The sequence below is a fragment of the Podarcis melisellensis genome (genome assembly GCF_964234715.1).
Source record: "Podarcis melisellensis genome assembly, chromosome: 5".
Classification (NCBI taxonomy): domain Eukaryota; kingdom Metazoa; phylum Chordata; class Lepidosauria; order Squamata; family Lacertidae; genus Podarcis; species Podarcis melisellensis.
Genome location: NC_138537.1, coordinates 47,582,260 through 47,600,553, shown reverse-complemented (window position 1 = coordinate 47,600,553; position 18,294 = coordinate 47,582,260). Strand labels below are relative to the sequence as shown.

General features: G+C 41.9%; 1 protein-coding gene and 1 long non-coding RNA gene across 4 annotated transcripts in view; one reads left to right on the top strand and one right to left on the bottom strand.

The window, feature by feature from the left end:
- MXI1 (MAX interactor 1, dimerization protein) overlaps positions 1-18,294 on the bottom strand; it is a 73,996-nt gene that overhangs the window by 37,096 nt on the left and 18,606 nt on the right. For all 3 annotated transcript variants that reach the window (XM_081912128.1, XM_081912127.1, XM_081912129.1), the window contains exon 3: positions 1,806-1,835. In XM_081912128.1, the coding sequence (XP_081768254.1) occupies positions 1,806-1,835 (30 nt within the window). The remainder of the gene's footprint in view (positions 1-1,805; positions 1,836-18,294) is intronic.
- Positions 1,157-4,645, top strand: LOC309370410. Its single transcript, XR_014168546.1, has 2 exons — positions 1,157-1,572; positions 4,481-4,645. It is a non-coding gene; the product is annotated as an uncharacterized lncRNA (long non-coding RNA).

Below are 18,294 nucleotides of genomic sequence, written 5' to 3'. Positions count from 1 at the left end.
ATTTGATTTTGTGCCTATGCATCTGTTGCTCCCTCCCCTGTTTTCTTTCAGAACTTGACCTCCTTTGCATTCCCACAGACCTATCAGAATTTCCTCTAGTGTTTTCCCCCCTTTCTAAAATCCCCTCCCCCTCACAAAACTATTGGTGTCTCAAAAGCATGCAGCTGTGTGCACTTTTAGCATTATCGTTAATTGAAATTGCAAGCTCAGCTCAAGACAACAACAACGGGCTCAGCCCCCAGCCCTTTGCAGAAGGAAGTAAACATACACAGGAAACCCACAAAGAACAGGCTTGCGATGTCAGGGGACAAGGCAGGACACCAAAACAAAAACTACAAAGTGCTGCTGTGAGAGAGGGACGCTGGTGCGCACACAGAACCTTTTGATTTTGTGGAAGCACGTTAACTTCTGCTGTTCCGGCCAGAGAGTTGTGGCTGTGTCTTTAGCCAGGATGCTAAGCTGGAGATGCCCCTGCTGCGGGTGGCGTGGGGGGAACCCGTTTCAGACGGAGGGTTGGGCTCCAATCTGAGCACCTTACCAGGGGGCCACATGCTGGGGGTGGAGAGGGCTTGAGGCAAAAGTGAGCAAGGCAGCAAAGGTGAATTTTACCTTTGCACAGGAAGCTAATTTCTACCCGCACTCATACAGCCCCCCCCTCTATTCTCCACCCAGGCAAGCAAGATACAGAGTACGAGGGCAGGCAGAAGACACTCAGAGGTTGGAATGGAGAAGCTTTGCCCCTCCAGATGTGGATGAACTCCCATCACCTCGGACCATCACCCAGATTTGCTGGGGCTGGTGTAGTTGTAGTTCAGCAACATCTGCAGGGCAAAAGGGTTTTCCGCACCTGTTCAAGGAGTTGATGAGGCAGAATTTGTGAAGGGTGTGGCCAACAGCCAGGCAGAGCGGTGGTTGGGTCCCATTGGAGCACCAGGCCTGAGGTCCCCTCTTCATTATCAGTGGATTCGGAAGGCGGTCTGAGTAAGTCTCCCCTTCCCATGCAAGAGGTTTTCCCTTCCACAGGACCATATCAGCGAGCCTGGGAACAGTGATTCAACCAGCCTCCCTACACCCACCCTCCCCAATCCTGAAGATACGTTTATAAATAGGAAGCCTGGGTACAATGATAGCATCCTGAAAGCAATGCCATAACCCGATCTGCGTGTGAACTAAGTCCCTGTTGTCTCAGTAGTATTTATATTACTCTAACTCCTGTTACAAAGGAGATGAGTCATAGAGTAGAGCTAGCCAAGCAACAAAACTGCATGGCTTGCTGAAAAACTTGGGCTCAAGGATAAGCGGGCTGCATCCTGAAGCATGTTACAAGAGCACCACTCCAGAGGAGCAATGGCTAGCCAGATTTAAAAGCCATTGGACAATGCCATTTCCCTGCAATAGGCAAGGATTATGACAGGCCTTAACATGTAGTGTCTGAGAAATCCGATACCCTAGCAACCTCATGTATGGACACTGACCCAATCAGATTTCAGTTTGCAAAGAGAAGAGAAACAGTATTTCTTCTGCATACAGATGAGCTGCAAAAATGGGTCACTTCTTTGCATTTCGGGGAGGGTAAGAGAGGTACTTCTTCTTTCCAGATCTTTGCATGGATTTGTGTGTGTGTGTGTGTGTGTGTGTGTCTGTGTGTGCACGCTGTTTTGTTCCGTTTTGAAAAAAGCACTCACCTGGTGCAATGTGGCATTTCCAGGCTGCCAGGGCAAACCAGAGGAAAGCTGAAGGGTTTAACATTTAGACACACTGATAAAAGTTTGCATTTTCAGGAAGACAGTTTATCAGTAACTTACCGGTTCTTTTCTAGTTCGTTGTGCGTAGATCTGGAAGATAAATCAAGAAGAAAAGGATTAGCCATTTTATAACTTCAAGAGCCAATTCTCCTAAATTGTGAGCAGTTTTTCTTTATTAGTTACAATGGATCAGAGCAGCACATTCAACCACACACACAAAGAACTACCGTATTTTTCCATGTATAGGACTAGGTTTTTTTTACAAAAAAAAAAGGTTTAAAATTGGGGCTCGTCTTATACACTGGTAGTGCTGAGGGATGTTTTCTTAATTTGGAATCCCCCAAAATAGGGGGTGTCTTATAGACAGAAAAATACGGTACTTACTGACCCTACAAGTACAGGTCCTTAATTATTGTTTAAATATTTGGAGCTCTAGATCTTATTATACCAACGGTTTTCAAGGCTTGGGATTTTCATTCATTTCACTTGCTCATTGTTTCAGCCACCACCAGTGCCCTGTATGAAGCAGCGTGGCCCACATAATTTTAGAGTTATGATACAGCTTACACAGGTTAGTTACCACAAGATGAAAACAGAGATTTGGGAGAAAGCCCTGAGTACAGTCATACCTTGGGTTGTGATTGCTGTGGGTTGCGCATTTTCGGGTTACGGATGTGCCGAAACCCGGAAGTACCGGAACAGGTTACTTCTGGGTTTCAGTGCTCGCGCATGCGCAGAAGCGCTAAATCACACTTTGCACATGCGCAGAAGCGCCAAATTGTGTCACGTGCGTGTGAAGACACAAAACTGCGGGTTGCAAATGCTGCGGGTGGTGAACGTGCCTCCTGCACGGATCACGTTCGCAACCTGAGGTTCCACTGTACTCATGAGGCTCCTCAGATCATATTTCAGCTCCCATTGATCATCTGTTCACTTCTTCCCGTAAACAAATCAGAAGTTGAAACAGTGGAAGAGGTTTCAAACTCAGGATAAGTCATCCTGAACAAGCCAATTTACGGAAGTTTTAATTATTTTGAGCAATTTTGCAAGTTTCCAAGGCCCTTTGTATTAATGAGACTGCAAACTTTGTTTTTTATTGAATGTTTGGATCCCATCAAACTCTATATTATTTAAAGTGCTGACCGTAACCAACAAGATCCTATGACTTTAAAAAAAATGACATAAAAGAATTTGAGAGCAGCATGTATATTTTATGATAGACTAACTTAAAATAAGAGGTGAGTGGCTTAGAAAAAGAATAGAAAGAAATATCCATTTGTTTGCCAATTGACATCACACTTGGTTGAAGGCCAACTATTTCCTTTTAATATATTAAAAATATTTATAACTCACCCTTCACCTACAGATCCTTGGCCAGGGTGCAAAACTTTAAAAACCACCATACAACCAGCACTGAAACCCTCAAAACAAATAGAGGGAGATAAAAATAACAAAGCAGGCTAATAAGCAAATAATTGGGCAAATAATAGGTTTTGACCTGGTGAAAAAATATTGTCAGAGCCAATCTCACTTCTGAGGGGAGGATATTCCACAAACAGGGTGCCACCACAGAGAAGGCTCTCTTCTGCATCACCACATACCACATCTCCACCAGTGATAGGACATGCTAAAGACACTCCTTCTTAAGGAGGGGCAGGCTGACATAGTGATATAGGAAGAGGCACTCCTGTAAACTATCAACATCTAAAAAAGATCCTTGCAGAGAATCCTAATGACAATAGAATTGACTTCAAAACTACAGTAGTTCCAAACTCAATGGTGATTCCTCTATTAAACCAGAAGCTTCTTAAGAAATAAGGGTAGGGGAACTGGTGAACAGGGCCAACTTTTGCTGGGCAAGTAGAATACACAAAGATTAATCTGAATTACTCACACCTCCAACCTGGAACTGAATGGATGGCTACATGCATAAGCCACTAACTATAATATTGTCAGGAATTTGGAAGCTGGTTCTAAGAAGCACAGTCTCCTATGTTCTGATGGACAGACGCCTGGCTCCTCTCCCACTGTGCAAATTATTACAAAGCCTAGAGCAGAATGCACAAGTGTAAAAAGAAAACCAGCAACATTCAGTGAACTTTTTTTTTAACCTAAAGATGTATGAGCATTTGGAGTAAAATCAAATGTAAAAACAGTGGGACCCTATTGTCACATGCTATGCAGAAACTTAGAAATTAAAAAAAAAAAGATGAGAGGACAGAACTCACAGCCTTCCGGCGTTCTCATAAGAATTCTTCTCCACCATTTTGAGATTTTGTTGACCAAGCCATTAAATGTATGTTTGAGCTCATTGGTATAACACAGCTGCACCCCTACCCATTTCTTAGGTTGTCCCCATAATAACCAGCAGTCATCAGAATGTTATAAACATCCTTTTAATCTCTATTTTGGAACAGCTAGTTTTAAATTTCACACACATACATATCATATTCCTATTCATACACTGTATTCTTTGGACTGTGCACTGTGTTAAAATACATGCATTTCAACTATTAAATAAGAATGAGAGAGGGGTGGGAGACACTACAGTTCTCCCATGTCCCAAGAAATACAAACAAAATTCCTTTGAACTGTATTTCAAGCAGCAGCATCTAAAGGTATAGAAATAAAATCTGACACTGTTGTGAACTTAGGCATTCGGAGTAATCTGTGTGGAAATTACTGTGTGTAACTCCAGTGTGTCATTAGTTTTATTTACTGTTATGTTCCTGCAGGAGATGTCTCCCTCTTCCTGGAGACTCCATTAATGGCTCCAAACCCAAAGATATGCAAGGGATTGAATTCCAACATTATAATCAAGCCAGTCATGAAGGTTGGCGCTGAAAGAACAAAGTTCGGCCCACCGCTGGGAACAAAATTAAAACAGCAGGCTCTCCCTATTTCTTCTCACACAGGAGACTCTTTATTACTTATCTTCCTTCTATCAGACACCAAAGCTGAGGAGGGTTGCCATTTTTCCATGAAACTGGAAAGTTTACTATGTGATTTATAACCATATTGGCATAAAGTAGTATGAATTTTCCCAGACAAGGAAGGGGGGGTGGAGGGGGAGACCTCTGCCGCTTCTAAATATATCCTGTCAGACTATTACGACGAACAATCCTTAAAATAGAAAGCATTTTGAAATACATCTACTGTTCTCCTTGGTAACTTGAGGTACAATCAGAATTCTCTCCTCAGAAATCTTTGCCGTTTCTTCCATAGCTTCCTCGTAGTAAGTACACTCATAATTGCCTCTAAACTAAAAATTATAATCATTCAATGGAGTAACATCCTGACTTTCTGTTAGATCGTATACACTCATGTGTTAAGTATTGCCCACGACTGTGACTAAATTGTGCGGTTGCATAACCATCGCTCAGTTGTATGCTAGACAGAATTTGGCTAACAGTGCACTCCTCTAAGTGTCTTTTTAGAAGTAAGCCCCACTCTCTTGAAGGGGTTTACTCCCTGGTAAGTGTATGTGAACAGCAGTCTGATTCCTAGTTAGCATTTTGGTTTTTTAAGCAGAATTTTATTCCTTATAGATGTCCACCTGACCACCAGATTAATTCCATTTTTATTTTTATTTTGGTAAAGGCAGAGAAAAGAGCCTCAATACTGTATACAGCATTTACAGAATTTCTGTGAGGCTGAAGGGACGAAATGTTTGCCCAAATGACGATTTTGGTACAGGACATCACAGTTTTTCAAAGTAGCAGCCTTATTACATATACACATAACGCTAGCCAGAAGTGGAGCTAAAATCTGATGAGGAAAAGGGATTAGCTGCAGAACAGCACAAACGGTTCCAATTCTTATTATTCTTGTTTACCAGATTTGACTCAATTGCACGCAGTTGTGTTTCCAGACTGGGGCCTTATATCACAAATGGGTCATTCAGATACAATCTCTCTGTGTGAGTAGTTGGCTTCCACACACCCCAGTTTTCTCAATCCTGCGTATTCATCATTTTTCCACCCATGTGGGTTTGTTGCCCCACTTCTACATCACAAACTGCACAAACTTTTTCTATTCAGGACACCTTTTCATAAACAATTCTCAGGAAGTGCTCAAGAGCAAATGTTGCAAGCCTTAGTTATCTTGTTTCACAATAAGCAAAAATAGAGACTTGTAGTTTTTGGTTTTTTTGTGGGGGAGGGTGGACATTTCTAGTTGTTTGTTTCTAATTTTTATTACCAAGGTTTTTGTACAAGAGGGATAAATATTTTTATCTAATTTTAAAGCTTAGAAAGTGTGGGGCAAAAGGTAAATGTGGATGAGCCCGTAGTCTCAGAGGTACATACCCCCCCACACAGTAGAGAGATCTTGAAAAACAGCCTTTCCTAATCAGGTTGCTGAAATTCAAATGTGCCTTCAACATGTTGCAGTTGGTGGAAATAAGCCCACTTATATCATTTGAGCTACCAGGAAGAAAATGGTTAGATTGTGCTCAACTGGGAAGCAAATGGAAGTCTAGGGGTGTTGTGTTAGAAGCCACCCACCCAAATCACACACCCCAAAAGGCTAACAAGCTTCCATACCAGCTGTAATTGCAGATGTCTTAATGGGTTGCTTTTACTTATCAGATTTTCTATAGTAAGGGGAGATCCATATTATTATTATTATTATTATTGTTATTATTATTATTATTATTATTATTACTTTTGAAGCATGGACCAGTATTTTAATGGCAATGGTGTCATGTGGAAACTAAAAAAAAGAACAAAAACCAAAACCAAGCCTTGCCTACATGAGCAGCACCAATTCCACAATAAACTCCTATCTGGAAGCACTCAATTCAGCATAATGCTTACTCCCTCAGTAAAGCAAGCTTTATTCCATCATTGTATATTTGCTGAATTTTGTGGCACTGCTCTATACTCTGCTGCCTCCATTTCAGAAGGCTATGTGGTTCTTCGATGCTGACCCCTTACTTTAGAACACAGGTGGGAAATGTGGGCCCCATAATAACACCTGTGCCCCACAGCTGTCTGAGAACAAACTGGTACGTTTCTGTCATCCACGACATGGCTTCCCCTAAAGAATCATGGGAACTGTAGTTTACCACTCACTGAGCTACAATTCCCAGCACCCTTAACAACCTAAAGATACTTTGTGGGAAGTTATGAGCTTTAAATGTACAGTGTGGATGTCTGTCTGTCTGTCTCTCTCTCCCCCTCAAACACACTGAAATCAGAAAGAAATAATTTCATTCGAAATCTGAAATTCAGAGGACTGGTAGTTCAAACCTCATGTAGCCATGGGGAAAACTGAAGCAAATCAATCTTTATTCTGGATTAGCCAGTCCAGAAGGCATGTCCCTGGCTCTGCCAATCATTAATTCTAGCTCTGTCACTGGCATGGGCAAATGCACACACAGACATGGATCAATTACCTCCCTGCTTCCCCCCCCCCCAACACACACTAAGGAATCCTCCTCTTGACAGAAAATAGGCTGCCCAGCATTTGCAATTCCTTACTACAAAGTATCAGTTACAGATAGGTAGCCGTGTTGGTCTGCCATAGTCAAAACAAAAAAAATTCCTTCCAGTAGCACCTTAAAGACCAACTAAGTTAGTTCTTGGTATGAGCTTTCGTGTGCATGCACACTTCTTCAGATACACAGAAGAAGTGTATCTGAAGAAGTGTGCATGCACACGAAAGCTCATACCAAGAACTAACTTAGTTGGTCTTTAAGGTGCTACTGGGAGGAATTTTACAAAGTATCAGGCAGTGCAAAGTTAATTAGCGCAAGTCTTTAAGGTAATAGTTGAACAGCCACTAACAGATCTCTTGGGTAAGCCACTCCCCTCCAGCCTGACATAGTCCTAATAGTTGGGTGTAGGCTTAAAATGCTTCATCTTGGAGAAAGGCCCAGTGAATGGTCTGGAAACACCCAATATTGCAGAGTTACCAAAACTAAGCAGATGAGTAACCTGAAGGTCACAGGGCATATTATGATAATTTTAATGAAAAGTAATTCCCCCCCCCCCAAGAATATTTGTAAAAATTATGGCCTTGAGCCATTGTAGCACAGGTACAGCATAGCCTGGGAGAGAAAGGAAGAAGGAAGATTGCTGGATGCGGATCTCCTTCTGCATAAGGAGTGGTACGACTGTGGCATGAGCTTTTCTTCTTCTTTTAACTTCAAAAAGACTCACGGGGATCCAAAGGTGCCCTTCCACTCAAAGCAAGATCGGATCCTACTTGGCAGAACATTTCACAATGAAGTGAATTCCAGAGGTGTTCTTCCATTTGCACAAGATAACCCTCTCTCTTTCCCAACTGGATTTCCTATCTTGAACTGTGTATAGTTTTAAGCCTCTTTTCGCATGCCCAAAACACAGTCCAATACAGAGATGGGGAACTTCTGGCTTCTAGTTGTTGCTGGACTACAATTCCCATCATCCTCTGTAGCTGTTTGTGCTTGTCTGGGGCTGGTAGGAGCTGCAGTCCAGCAACCACCTGGAGGGCCATAAGTTCACCACCCCTGTCCTAACAGCTGGGTTATATGCAGTTCCTCACTGGGAAACATTGGCAAGTAAGGTGTTTGAAATCCCCCAAACCCTGCTGCAAAACAAGCTTTGCAACAGAGAAATATTTACTATGCACTGGAGAGCTTCATGTACCCAGTGTACAGGCATGCCGTTGCATAATGCCTTTGCAGCTGCAGGTACTTTGTGCAGCAAGGTCTCCCCTAGTGCTTTGCACAACAGTTTGCAGAACGGCACTAGGGAACAAACCCATTCTACCCGCCCTTCTTTGCAACCTAACCTACCATCGTCTTTTTTCCCCAAAGTGGATATTACAAAGGAGGAATGTACTTTCACATTTCTAAAACAATTCATACATCAAAGCAGCTAAAGATCTTTTCACATCAAGGCAGCATGCAGAAACATATGAGCAACAGAACAATGAGGCTGTTTCTCTCCCGTCTCCCCATATAAACCCGTGTTGCTGTTGACATTCCCTGTAAACTGCAAAATCCAAGACAGAATAGAGTCAACAGCCTTCTTTGCACATTCAGACTGATGAACTTAAGAAGCGTAGGGAAGGGGACATAATTCACAGTTCTGCTGCTATACTAGACTCGTTGAAAGAAATAGGAATTCAAGAGAAGTCGTGTTTTGGAACAACACGTCCTGGAAGGTTATTTAAATGTACAGACCTGACCTAACCTGGTGAATAAAAGGCATACAACACATTGGCCCAGTTCACACGTCACATTAAACCATAATCTGATAACAAGAATGGGTTTAATGTGCATGAGTAGTGTACTCGTCCAAATAACTTATTGTGCTACAAAGAGTAGGATACTTTTGAACTCTGCTCAAAAGTTCCTGTGGTGTTCCTTAGAAGGCTGGATTGTTGTGTTGCCTGGACTTGAGCTCATAGTTTCTTTCCTCCAAAGAAATCCTGAGTGATAACCAATGTTTGTTCTGGGCTTACTGCTTATGGTTTGTTTGAAGAAAACAATCCACAAGCCCAGGTCTGAACAACAAGCCAAACTCAGTCTTCTTTCATCTGCGGTATGGCAACAGCAGGAGGAGGGGACCACCCCTGCAGAAACATCTGAACAGAATGCACCAGCACATTTCTCATCCAAATTACACCACAGCTAGTTGAAAACCATGGTTTCATATGATGTGCTATCTAGGCCAATGACTATAATACACCCACTAGAGTATGAGGGCCAGTTTGCAAAATGGCAATTGCAATGCTTTGAGCAGGACTGCTAACCCAGACCTTTGCTACTAGTAAGTTATTGAAATATTAAGCAACGTCAAGTCCTCAGCACAACCAAGACAATGTAAAATAATACATCTGCTTAACCTAGTTTCTTTATTTAAATAAAATATGTTGTTCCAGGGAATGGAAAAACGACCTTTAGAAATACAGCCTCATGAATACCCAAAGTTAACCCCTACAGAGGCATAGAAAGTAACTCTTAGAGAAGCAAGCAATCCTGGAAATTGATTGCAACTCACAAGATTCTCTTTACATATATTTAAATTCACTGGAGTGTCACTACATGTGTTTTATATTTAAAATGTTACATCCATGGGCACTGCCTGTGTCTTTATTTTTATTACTATACACTACTAAGATGGCGCAGCCACTCTAAACATAATAATTATAAAAACATACTTGGGAAACAATTCATATGGCCATTTTTTACATATATAAGAGTCACCACCTGATGACTATGAAACACTTCCAATGGTATAATAAAACAGTGACCATGTTATCAAGGGGTACATATAAAAGATCTCTGCACTACACAAAGTTACCAGGATGCTATCTAGTGATGACTTTTCCATGTCAAAAGTGGCCATTTAAAATCAAGCCTATGTGTGAAAATAACCCAGCCTTTGTTTTTCCATGTTCACTTTTTCAATTAGAACAAATAAATGTGACTTGAAATAAAAACTGACACAGTACTGTCAATTACTTGCAGTTTGATCGGTTTCACTGCCCATCTCAAACAATGTTTCTTCGCTTGGTTTCTGGGTGCCAAGACCTTTGGGATTGGTTGGAACATGTCAATTGATTTTAAATATCTGTATTGATGAATTTATATTTCCTTAAGATTTATTTTATTATTCGATTTATTATTCCGCCTTTTTTCCATGATGGAACTTGGGTTCCTAAGGCAATTGGTCTCCCATCCAAGCAAAGACCTGACTTAAGACCAGCAAGATTGTAGCATCATATGCCTTTGGATCACACCCTGGGAGGAATGATATTAAGCTAAAATTCAGAATGGCAGAGGAAGCAATTGTGCAGGTTTGAGCTTGAGCTATGTTTTAACTTGAGGCATAGGTCAAGTCACAGAGTGATAGTTAGAATCCAGTCAGAATGTACTTGCATCCTAATAGAGTCACATGCTTCTTCACTGGTCTGCCCTCACTAGAATAAACCTAAAAATATGCTCCAGCAAAAAAAGAGATTTAGTACCATAGGGTGAAGAAGCTCAAGTAGAATGTGCAACTAGCCCAAGGTCACCCGCTGAACTTCATAGCAGAGTTTAGATTTGAGCCCACATCTTCCAGATCCTAAAGGGACGTGGGTGGTGCTGTGGGTAAAATCTCAGTGCCTAGGACTTGCCGATCGTATGGTCGGCGGTTCGAATCCCCGTGGCAGGGTGAGCTCCCGTCTTTCGGTCCCAGCTCCTGCCCACCTAGCAGTTCGAAAGCACCCCTAAGTGCAAGTAGATAAATAGGTACCGCTTTATAGCGGGAAGGTAAACAGCGTTTTCGTGTGCTACGCTGGTGCTGGCTCGCTAGAGCAGCTTCGTCACGCTGGCCACGTGACCCGGAAGTGTCTCCAGACAGCGCTGGCCCCCGGCCTCTTAAGTGAGATGGGCGCGCAACCCTGGTCGGACACGACTGGCCCCTGCGGGCAGGGGTACCTTTACCTTTACCTTCCAGACCCTAGCCTTCCACTGGAGTCACACTGCCCCACTGCTGAAACCTGGTACCAAGACTCAAACTCAGAATGATAGCAACAAGTCTGTGCATTCAAACACAGGGCTACCTCAGTCACAGGAAGGTGGGAGGCAAAGAGAACATTATTTTTACAGCAGCAAAGCAATGTGTGCGAGGGGGCTCTAAACCCCCTCTGCAACTCCCCCCCCCAAGTGCTTTTCACCCAGCCAAGGTTACTGCTGGGTGCTATGGGAGAGACATTCTGGGTGGAGCAAGGATTCTTCTCCATTCCATGAGATTCCTTCCATCTTTGCACGTGACGGAGGTAGTTCCATGTTTAAATGCAAGGGACTGTTGCAGTCACCTCTAGGTTGGCCCCAGGTTTTACATCACAATCAGCTCATCTCTTCTACAATAATAACATGTGCAGCATGATTTCTTCTTGTCTCCATGAGAGCTTGGAAGGTATTGAAGAGCCAAGGCTGAAATATTGCAGAACTCAACCAACCAGCAAAATGTTTTGTCATAACCATTAGGAATCACTACAACACAGGAGCAGAAAGAGAATATGCCAAAGGTTTCAGCACTGTGAAACCAACAAGGAATCAAGATTAGAAATGGATTAATATGTATGGTCTTGGAGCTACCAACATGAGTTTGGCCAAACTGCAGGAGGCAGTGGAAGACAGGAGTGCCTAGTGTGCTCTGGTCCATGGGGTCACAAAGAGTCAGAAACGACTAAATGACAACAATATGTATGGTCTGGAATTTGAAAGTAACCAGGAGAACTATCAGTAATCTACATTTGGATCCAGATCAGGCAGTTATTTCACCGAACATTTCTGAGTATGGCTGTTATCAAACTATGTCTGTTAGATCTGTGGCACTTTTGCTGCAATGCCGTTTGTAGAGCTCTGGCCAAAAGACACAAAAGTATAGCATCAACACTAAAAAAATCAGGGTTGGACGTGGTGGTGGTAAAGAGCTAGGTGTCTGTATCAGATATTTATGATCCAGGTTTAGAGAGGCCTGAGCAATATTTCAGACACTTTTGTGGTGTGTGTTTCATTTTCAATGTTACTAATCCATATAAACCAAGATTCAGTTACAACAACAAGTAATAAAATAAAAGTTACAGAGCAAAAACAAAACAACTCAAACATATTGCTCAGCTTTATAGATAAAATAAAGTATCTTATTGTATCTTATTGAGGGCAGTTTTCAATATTTTCATAACATGGTAAGTTGAAAAGACACTTTTTCATAAAATCCACATATTCCAAAAGGCTTTAGGTAATACTTCTAAACTGCAAGGGCAACTTCAAGAGTACCTTGAAGCTTGCTTTCATGCTCAGAATGTACACATCACCAGGGTCAGACCAGTGATAACTCCAAAGGAATTTTGTTCACCATGCCTTGTGTGTATTTTCAACTATCTGTATTGAAAAAAGCTAATAGTCTTTAGTTTAAGATAAGAGGCACCTCTTCTTTCATTAGGCACCTTGGATCCTGCTGTCCTCAACCAGAGTGCTTTGCTCGGGCAGGAGTAACCAAGATGGTACCCTCAAAACGTTTCAGATTACAACTCCCATCAGCTGCATGCTCAAAGGTGATGGGAGTTGTAGTCCACAGCATCTGGAGAGCACCACTGCATTAGGAACATTTGGTTATAGAGGACAGTTGTTGGACTAGATGACCTGCAGGTCCTTTCCAGCAAAAAGATCTCAGGGCATTAAAGTCTGTAGAAGCAGAAGCCAGGATTGCAATAAAGCAGGCACAAACCTAAAGCCACAAAAATAGTGCTAACTCTTCCTCCAGAAACCTAGCAACAGCAGTGTTCAGTTTCTAAGAAATACACAGCTCCCTTTCTGATAAGTGTGGGGCGGTTCCCACAGCTGGCCTCCTACGACCAGCCCGATAGGAATATCAGGCAGTCTACAGACATCTAGGAAAGCTGTGGTCTCTGTAGCTAATAAAACCTTAAAGGAGGTCATGTTGGACCTCTTGGGGCTAAATATATCATCCATCCTACCTCAGGGCAGTACAGGGTGTCCTGTGCCCTTCCTTTCCCCTCATGGCAATCCTATTGGGCCAGCCACTATTATTCAACCTAGCGTCACCCAGCAAGCTTTGTGGCAGCATGGGAATCTAAATCTGAACCTCCCTGGTCCTAGCTTGACACTATAACCACTACACCACACTGGATGCATTCGTGATCTTTCCTATGGGTAAACTTTTGGCCACCAAATCAGCTTCCTCAAGCCAGCAATGCTCAGCAGTTCTCCAGAGGTACCTGGTTTTAAAGCAGTCGCTAAGCTTCAGAAGTGTCAGAAAAACAGAAAGACCAAGTCATCTTGCTGCATAACCAAAATATTAAGTTCATCTGGTTAGGCAGCAGCCGAAATCCACATGCTTTCAAGCTGGATTTCATTTGGATTAGAATCCAGTGAAAGGAGCCAACATATAGTTCCACAATATATACACCACCCCTATTTTCTTGGCCAAACAGGAAGAACAATGTACATGCAGAAGTAAGCAGCCCAGTTCTGTCAAAAAGCATCGCCTACTGCAAGCCTCTCCTTTGCCACAGGGTTCTGGGATAGGAGTTCAGGCAAAACAGGTATTTTGTATCGCACAAATCTGGCACATATAATTAAACTCTCTCTATCCCCAAGTATTTGCACTTCCTAGATATTACCAGGTACTGGACAACATTCCATGTATGTGGTCTGCGTATTCTAAAAATATCAGCCCTGCAAAAGAGTTTAAAAGGCCTACATCCTCCATATGTTGTCACAGCTCCAATACATTGAGGCAGGAAGAGAAGACTCAGAAGGTAGATCTCTAAATCCATAAAATCAGGAGTAACCCAGCACAGCTGACATTGCACACAACCCCATGTGGTTGCTGGCATCTCAATGCCACCTGCAATCACATTCGTCTTGTATACTGTGGCTCAGTTATCTGTCAGAATTCAATCGTGTGAAATGAACTCGGGACACACTGCACACAACAGTGACACATTCTTGTGCACCATATATAAAACGCACCTGCAAATATATATTTGTAAACACAGCTTCAGAGCCATTCACATTTTACTTTTTAAATGTGGACACATGCTACATTTTTAAAAATGCCAAACTACTTTAGTCGTGCCATCAGTTCTAAACGGTACCTGGGCATTTAAATGGTTAGGTTTCTTTGCAGTGTGCACAGAAATGGTGACTGAAAAAGGATTGGGCCCCACTTCTGTTTATTGCAGGGAAGCCCAGCCACTTAAATGGGCATGAATCATCCACAACTGATGGCACAACACATGGAATTTGCTATTTAAATTCTGGTAGTTTTGAGTACTCAGGTTAAAAGAGAGAGAGAGAGAGAGAGAGAGAGAGAGAGAGAGAGAGAGAGAGAGAGATGAACAAGCCCTTACAGAATTCAAAATGATTCAATAAGATCTGTATTTCATTTACCAGAAATCAAGGGCTAAAACAGAAAAAATGACAGAAGAAAAAGAAATTCAATCAGAATTAAAACCTGAAACAGACCAATAAGAGGTGCTTCTGGGAGTAAAACCAAAACCAAAACAAATAAACCCAAATCCATTACAACAAAACAAGTATAGAGCAAAGGATCTGGGAGGACCTTTCCATGATGATGATCCTCATGAATAAATTTTAAAACAATCTGGAAAGATCTTTTGATAATCAGTGTCCATATGCCTCATTTCATGCAGACAAAAATATCCTGAATTTCTACAGACCAAAATATTCTATCAGATAAGCAGTGCAAGCCTTAACACACCAGAGAAGAAACTTCAGCAGTTTAATTCATGAAAACATTTGCAGGATCAGGACCTTGGGGGTAACTGGCTTTTAAAAATATATCAAACCAAAACATATGCATTTATCCAGGCTTTTAACAAACAACAACGCCACTGTTTTATGTTGCCATTTTATGTTACTATTTTTATGGATTATGTCATTTTTTGGCCTTCCGTTATTTTATAAGCCACTTTATGAATCTATTGAATTGAGAGATGGGTTATAAGTGGCTAAAATAAAATCAATCGAGGTTCAAATCCACTGTACACTTAAATGTGAACTAGCACTTCTGAAATCAGTAAGAATTACCATACTTACTCAAATCTAATGCTCACCTTTTTGGGCCAAATTATGTTGCGAAAATTAGGGTGTGCATTACATTCGGTGGCACATTTACATTTGCCAACTTTTTTTAGTTGTTTCAAGGTTCTGAAAACTGAGGTGTGCGTTAGATTTGATGGGGCATTAGACTCGAGTAAATACAGTACTTCTATCTAAACTTGCATAAAATAATCCTACATAAGAGATTTTCATATCCCCTAATGGCGCTAGCAGCAATAAGGAAGTAACTTTATTTGTGTAACATTATCACTATGTTCTGTGTTGCCACTCCACAGCATGTACTTAAGAAAATGCCAGCAGCCTTGCCAATTCTCTTTCTAAACGAGGGGGGGGGGGGACAGCACACCCTACAAACTGAAACCACTGAATTGTATACTGCCTAAACATAGCAAAACAGCAATTGACTTTACTGACTGGGCCTAGATTTTGCAAAGAGCTTCAGGGCTCATCTGGGAAACATGACACTAAAAACAGTGCTGTGCCAGGTTTTCACAAATGTTTTTTATTTCAAAAGCAAGCGCTGCATTTTGAAGGTGGCAAAAAGTTTGCAAGAAACCTCCTACCTTCTTCCATGCCAGTTCATTTCCATTGTTCCTATTATTTGTGTGTGTGTGTGTGTGTGTGTGTGTGTGTGTGTGTGTGTATGAAGGGCTTCTTCACTATGCAATTCTAGCTAACTAGGGATCACACACTGTGAACAGAATGAAGTCATCGCACAGCCATATTTGAACATACGATGATTTCAGCAAGGGCAAAGGAAGCTTACCCACTGCCCTCACACTCAAGGAGAACAAGGAAAGAGAGAATGCATGCCTAAAGCTCAGGCCACCAGGCTGTTGGTCCCCAACGTGCTTCACTAGGCAATTTCATCATATGCCATCATTACACAGCAAATGTCCCTCCTTTTCTTGTTGCATGACATGAGCTAGGACAGACAGCACATAGGAATATGGATTCAGATGCAGACACTAACAATCTCCACTGCACTGATTTCAATAGGATACTCCTATGCAAAAAGAAGAAGAAGAAGAAGAAGAAGAAGAAGAAGAAGAAGAAGAAGAAGAAGAAGAAGAAGAAGAAGAAGAGGAGAGATGCTGGTATGCATATTCTGCACTGATAAAAGTGCTTTGAGTACCATCACAAAATGGCTGCTAAGGACGGCCAAAGTAAGAGGTTCCAGTACTCTGTATCAGTGAGTGCTGTCACAATAAGCCTTGTGTACAACTATGTTCAGATGTGCATCCCTATCCTGCCCTAACGAAATCAACTACATGTAACTAAACTGCTGCAATGGAGCAGCAATTGTGCCTCAGCACCAGGAATGCCTCCCCACCTCTACATACATAACACCTTGAAGGAGTTTCATACCCCTTTCACAAAGGGCTGTGCAAAATTGTCCAGAAAAGGGAGGCACATTTCTCACAGAAAGAAAATGTTCATGAAACTCAGTGCTCATCTCCCATTTTGGCTCAGCGCTACTTAAAACTACTTAAAATCAGGCCCCGGACATTCAAAAACAGTGTGGCTGGAAGTATAGAAATTTGGGTGCACTTTGCATGCACATTCATAGAAATGTCTTCAGGATGAACAAAAATATTCCAAAATAAGTACTTTTTTCAGATATCTTCTTTGAAAGAGTAGAACAGCATGATGCCAAACACTGCCCTCAGTGGCTGACTCATACATAAGTATGGAAGGATTTATTTTTGTCAGTGTTTCCTCCCCGCTCCCCATTTAGGACTATTTGTCCTTGAAAATAGTTACAGAGTTTACCAAGTATACACATAGTATACAGCAAAATCTCTTGATACTGTATAATGTATGAATGAAGGTCCCCCCCCCCAAAAAAAACCAAGTATGCCCCATGACCTTATTGAGCTGCTCATTCTCTCAATAGGTTTCTCTATTTTCCGTTATAGACCAATGCAATGCCCTCCATGGAGTCTGGGTTAGATCTACACTTAACTTACAATATCCACTTTGGCAAAGGAGATTGTGTTGTTTAGAAGCTAGAAGCCAATCTTCATGCATGTCTACTTAGGAGCAAGTCTTAAATCAACAGGACCCAAATTCTGTGCTCAGAAATGCCATGTCTCTATAAATATGCTTAATATTGCACCATTGGTTCTGAAGGAAATTCCATACAGTTCAAATTAATTTGGCAGAGCCAGGACTAGTAAAGGATGATAGGGGATATGGCCCCTGCCTGGTGGTATAAGGAGAGAAAAGGAGCCAAGGGGAAAGAGGTCCCCTCACAAACCTTAATTTTAAATCCTAGCAAGGCCCACTTTTGCCTTCTGTCCCTTTAACGAGCATCTTCCCACAATGATGACAGCTAAACGTGCTCTTCTAAAAATAAAAGCATGAATTGGATTGCAACACAAATAGTCAAGCCTACGGACCAAAATACCATAGCACTCTACTTACTCTACCTTACTCAGCATCAAGTCACTGTATTAGGTGTTTCAGAGATGCCACAAGTTTTGTTACAGAGCAACTCTCTCCGAATTGTCCACTTCCACTTTCCTACACAAGCTGCACCTCCTGACTTTGCCTACTAACAGCCACCAGTGCTCTCAGCCTCAATTTGCCGTATCCTTTCATGAACCCTGTTAGACTGAGGGATTACACAACAGACCATTTTAACTTCATTAACCTGATTATATGTTGGAAAAAGCATCCGTCTGCATGCATGCGGCTTTCTTGATTTCCTGCTCCTGCAATAATGCTTTGGCTATTGAAGAGCCACTGAGGCTGCAATCCACCAGACTCCACTCCCACACAAGTCCTATTGAAACAATTCAGGGTTGTTCAGGAGCAGTACATGGGGAAGCACAGCTTTGGCATGCAAGGCTGAAATGAGTAACTGCTAGGCGAGCAGACGTGTTAACCACCCCTTCAGTTATAATGGGACAAAATGACATTGTGTAGAAAACGGAAAATCCAACCCCGACC